The following is a 5,686-nucleotide window of genomic DNA, read 5'->3' on the forward strand; positions in this document are numbered from 1 at the left end:
ATGTGGAGAAAGGGGAACCCTCTTCCAATGTTGGTGGGAATGTAAGTTGTTTCAGCCTCTTTGGAGAACAGCATGGAGATTCCTCAAGAAATTAAAAATAGAACTTCCCTATGATCCTGCAATTGCATTCCTGGGTATTTACCCCAAAGATACAGATGTCGTGAAAAGAAGGGCCATCTGTACCCCAATGTTTATAGCAACAATGTCCACAGTTGCCAAACTATGGAAAGAACCAAGATGCCCTTCTACGGACGAATGGATAAGGAAGATGTGGTCCATATACACTATGTAGTATTATGCCTCCATCAGAAAGGTTGAATACCCAACTGTTGTAGCAACATGGATGGGACTGGAAGAGATTATGCTGAGTGAAATAAGTCAAGCAGAGAGAGTCAATTATCATATGGTTTCACTCATTTGTGGAGCATAGACATTTTCACAATATTTGTTCTTCCAATCCATGAGCATGAACCATTTTTCCATTTCTTTTTGTCTTCCTCAATTTCTTTCATGAGTGTTTTATAGTTTTCTGAGTATAGATTCTTTTCCTCTTTGGTTAGGTTTATTCCTAGGTATCTTATGGTTTGGGGTGCAGTTGTAAATGAGATGGACTCCTTAATTTCTCTTTCTTCTGTCTTGTTGTTGGTGTAAAGAAATGAAACTGATTTCTGTGCATTGATTTTATATCCTGACACTTTACTGAATTCTTGTACAAGTTCTAGCAGACTTGGAGTGGAGTCTTTGGGTTTTCCACATAGAGTATCATATCATCTGCAAAGAGTGTAGTTTGACTTATTATTTGCCAATTTGGATGACTTTAATTTCTTTTTGTTGTCTGATTGCTGAGGCTAGAACTTCTAGTACTATTATTGAATAGCAGTGGTGATAATGGACATCCTTGTTGTGTTCCTGACCCTAGCAGAAAATCTTTCAGTTTTTCTCCATTGAGAATATTTGTGGTGTGTTTTTCATAGCTGCATTTGATGATATATAGGTATGTGCCCTCTATCCCTACAGTTTGAGGAGTTTTGATCAGCAAGGGATGCTGTACTTTGTCAAATGCTTTTTCAGCATCTATTACGAGTATCATATGTTTCTTGTTCTTTCTCTTATTAATGTACTATATCACATTGGTTGATTTGCGGATGTTGAACCAACCTTGCAGCCTTGGAATAAATTCCACTTGGTCGTGGTGAATGATCCTTTTAATGTAATGTTGGATCCTATTGGCTAGTATTTTGGTGAGAATTTTCACATCTGTGTTCATCAAGGATATTGGTCTGTAATTCTCTTTATTTGGTGGGATCCTTGTCTGGTTTTGGGATCAAGGTGTTGCTGGCCTCATAAAATGAGTTCAGAAGTTTTCCTTCCATTTCGAGTTTCGGAACAGTTTCAGGAGAATGGGAATTAATTCTTTAAATATTTGGTAGAATTCCCCCGGGAAGCCGGCTGGCCCTCGGCTTTCGTTTGGAGATTTTTGATGACTGTTTCAATCTCCTTACTGGTTATGGGTATGTTCAGGTTTTCTATTTCTTCCTGGTTCAGTTGTGGTAGTGTATATGTCTCTAAGAGTGCATCCATTTCTTCCAAATTGTCAAATTTGCTGGCATAGTGTTGCTCATAATATGTTCTTAGAATTGGTTTTTTTTTTTTTTTTCATGTTGGTTGTGATCTCTCCTCTTGCATTCATGATTTTATTTATTTGGGTCCTTTCTCTTTTCTTTTTGATAAGTCTGGCCAGAGGCTTATCAATGTTATTGATTCTTTCAAAGAACCAGCTCCTGGTTTTGTTGATTTGTTCTATTGTTCTTTTGGTTTCTATTTCATTGATTTCTGCTCTGATCTTTATGATTTCTCTTTTCTAGCTGGGTTTAGGCTTTCTTTTGTTCTTTCTCCATTTCCTTTAGGTGTAGGGTAAGGTTGTGTGTTTGAGACCTTTCTTGTTTCTTGAGAAAGTCTTGTATCACTATATATTTTATTTTCAGGACTGCCTTTTCTATGTCCCAGAGATTTTGAACCATTGTGTTTTCATTATTATTTGTTTCCAAGATTTTTTTTTCAATTCTTCTGTAATTTTCTGGTTGACCTATTCATTCTTTAGAAGGATGCTGTTTAGTCTCCATGTATTTGGGTTCTTTTCACTTTTCCTCTTGTGATTGAGTTCTAGCTTCAGAGCATTGTGGTCTGAAAATTTGCAGGGAATGATCCCAATATTTTGATACTGGTTGAGACCTGAAGTATGACTCAGGGTGTGATTTCTTTTAAAGAATGTTCCATGTGAACTAGAGAAGAATGTGTATTCTGTTGCTTTGGGATGAAATGTTCTGTATATATCTGTGATGTCCTTTTGGTCCAGTGTGTCATTTAAGGCCTTTATTTCCCTTTTGATCTTTTGCTTGGATGATCTTTCCATTTTAGTGAGGGGAGTGTTCAAGTCCCCTACTATTGTATTATTTTTGATGTGTTCCTTTGATTTTTGCTAGTAATTGGTTTATATAGTTGGCTGCTTGCACATTAGGGGCATAGATATTTAAAATTGTTAGATCTTCTTGTTGGACAGACCCTTTGAGTATGGTATAGTGTCCTTCCTTATCTCTTATTATAGTGTTCGGCTTAAAATCTAATTGGTCTGATATAAGGATTGCCACCCCAGCTTTCTTTTAATGTCCTTTAGCATGTTAAATTTTTTTCCGCACCCCACTTTAAATCTGAAGATGTCTTGGGTCTAAAATGAGTTTCTTGTAGACAGCATATTGATGGGTTTTGTTTTATCATCCATTCTGATACCCTCTGCCTCTTTATTGGGGCATTTAGCCCATTTAATTTTATTTTTTAATATCATTTACATTAATATATTTGTATTTAAATGTATTTTAATTAACATATATTTTATAATTAGTTTCTGAGGTAGAATTTAGTGATTCATCAATTACATGTAACACACAGTGATCATTATATCAAGGGTCTTCTTTAAGACCAATCACCATGTTACCCCACCCCACCATCCCCCTGCCCTCCTGCAACCCTCAGTTTGTGTCCTAAAATTAACAGTCTCTTATGGTTTGCTCCCCTCACCATTTCCATCTCTTATAGTTTTACTCCCTCCCCGTTTTTTTCTTATTTTATTTTTTTCTCTTTATGTCAATTTATTTATGTCCCTCTCTCCCTGACCCTCTCTTTCAGTCTGTTTATTGAACACATTTTTTTTTGTTCCTTTATAAACATGTCAGAAAGTAGCCGTCAAAAGTGGTGCCCCAAGATGAGTTGTTCCTGGGAAGCCATGAATAGGAATTTCTGAGTACTATTTCTACATTTCTTATGGAAAGGTAATTTGATGTGAATGCCTTCATATCCTAAACAGTGTGTTGGGGCAGACTTGGGGGAGAAGAGAAGGACATAGAGGTAATACCCATTGGGAGGATATGGTATGCAGTTGTGTGTATGTGACTCTGTGTGTGTGTGTGTGTGTTTGTGTGTGTGTGTGTGTATGTGTGTGCACATGTGTGGGGGCACCTTGAGGAGTGAGAATGGTCCTCAGAACAGGGATATATGGATTCTGCTACTTCAAGGTGACACTTTTAATCCACATGCCAAACTCGATAAACAGATGGTACTAAGGAGGGGTGTGATCAGTTGACAGGATGCTATTACAAACAGGTTGATGAAGTCCAAGAGGTACATAGTGTGGATGAGGAAGTCCCTGTGTCTTGAAATTTAAGCAGCGATGAGGCCACATGAGTCTTTGAAATTCACTGCTACCACTTCTCATCACTCTCCCTCATTTTCTTTCCCCTCAAAACGCTGGCTCCCTTCTGACCCTCGAGTTTTTGACAGAAGCACTTCCTCAGGGGCTTTGCACCAGCTGTTTCCTCTTCCAGGAAGACCTCCAGTCATCCACCCTCTCTTCCATGCTGTCTCCATTCAGATGTTACCTTCTTAGCCAGTCTTGACTGAACACCTAACCTAACACCCATACACTCACTCCTTAGACTGCTTCTGTGTTCTTATCTGTCCTCATCCCAGTATTATTTAATATTTATATCTGCTTTTATCCTATCAGCATCATTGAATTCTAAGGACTTTAGTTTTTTAGCATCCTCTACTTTATGACTAGGAAATGCTGGAAACATGGCTGATACTATATATTCCTCAAATGCATGAAATAATTTCTTATTCAAGCTGTACAATTCTTGATCTTTGGAGAACATCTGATGTCAGGATGGAAACTTCTATTCAGAGAGGAAATAGGTATCTCTTCAAGAGGTCCAAACCTATTCACAAAACATTGAAATTAGCTTCTGATTAGAAAATATATGTTGTAATATTTCCACAATGTGAGCAATACCCATTTGTGTCAAAATTATTTATGTTCTGTTCCTCTGTGCTAGTAGTCACCTCCACCATATGGAGCCAGTCAATGATACACAAATTTCAGCATTTCTTCTTCTGGGATTTTCAAAAGAGCCAGAACAGCAGCCCCTCATATTTGGGCTTTTCCTCTCCATGTACCTGATCACTGTGTTTGGAAACCTGCTCCTCATCCTGGCTGTTGGTTCTGACTCTCACCTCCACACCCCCATGTACTTCTTCCTTACCAACCTGTCCTTTGTAGACATCTGTTTCACCACCACTACCATCCCCAAGATGCTATGGAATATTCAGACTAAGAGCCAAGTCATAACATATGCAGGCTGCATTACTCAGATGTACTTTTTCACACTCTTTGCTGTGTTGGATGTCCTCTTGAGTATGATGGCTTATGACCGCTTTGTGGCCATCTGTCACCCCCTTCACTACATGGTCATCATGAACCCCCTGCTCTGTGGACTGCTGTTTCTGGTGTCCTGGATCATCAGTGTCTTGCATTCCCTGTTACACACTTCCATGGTGTTGCAGCTGTCTTTCTGTACAGAGGTCGAAATCCCCCATTTTTTCTGTGAACTCAATCAAATGATACAACTTGCTTCTTCTGACACCTTTCTCAATAACATGGTAATGTATTTTGCAGCTATGTTGCTGGGTGGTGGTTCCTTTCTTGGGATCCTTTACTCTTACTCTAAGATTGTCTCTTCTATATGTGAAATATCCTCAGCTCAGGGCAAGTATAAAGCATTTTCCACTTGCGCATCTCACATATCAGTTGTCTCCTTATTTTATTTTACGAGCCTAGGAGCGTACTTTAGTTCTGCTGCTACCCAGAGCCCCCACTCAATTGCAATAGCCTCAGTGATGTATGCAGTGGTCACACCCATGCTGAACCCCTTCATCTATAGCCTGAGGAACAAAGACATAAAGAAGGCTTTGATGAGATTCTCTAGGATGACAGCTCTAAAAGGGACAATCACCCTGGAGTTGAATAAGTGCCCATAATTGCAAACCCCAATGACTGTGCCAAATGTTGAGATATTTTGATCTGATTATTTAAGTAGAACATACCCCTTTTATTTTTCCCTGGAATTTCTATTTTTTTTTTTAATTTTGACCTCTGTGTACTTATATCACTCACTTTATTAAGCTTTATGTATCTCTGATACCCAAGAGATTTTCCCTTCATCGTTTTCCTACTTTCTTAATATTTTTACTAACTGTGGATGTGAAATTTTTTGATATTATCAATTATTTCAAATGACCACATGAATTGTTATGAACAATTCTTCGCAAATAAAATATATCATAGTGAGTATTT

The 5,686-nt window shown here is 38.2% G+C and overlaps 1 protein-coding gene across 1 annotated transcript; it reads left to right on the forward strand.

Moving 5' to 3' along the window:
- The first annotated feature begins 4,404 nt into the window (after positions 1-4,404).
- LOC132010374 (olfactory receptor-like protein OLF4) lies at positions 4,405-5,370 on the forward strand. Its single transcript, XM_059388251.1, has one exon. The coding sequence runs from the start codon at positions 4,405-4,407 to the stop codon at positions 5,368-5,370; it is 966 nt and encodes a 321-aa protein (XP_059244234.1).
- The last annotated feature ends 316 nt before the right edge of the window (positions 5,371-5,686 follow it).

The sequence above is a fragment of the Mustela nigripes genome, chromosome 2, assembly GCF_022355385.1.
Source record: "Mustela nigripes isolate SB6536 chromosome 2, MUSNIG.SB6536, whole genome shotgun sequence".
Taxonomy (NCBI): domain Eukaryota; kingdom Metazoa; phylum Chordata; class Mammalia; order Carnivora; family Mustelidae; genus Mustela; species Mustela nigripes.

Coding starts and splice junctions, on each gene's coding strand:
- LOC132010374 (XM_059388251.1), top strand. CDS start 4,405: ATGGAGCCAGTCAATGATACACAAATTTCAGCATTTCTTCTTCTGGGA.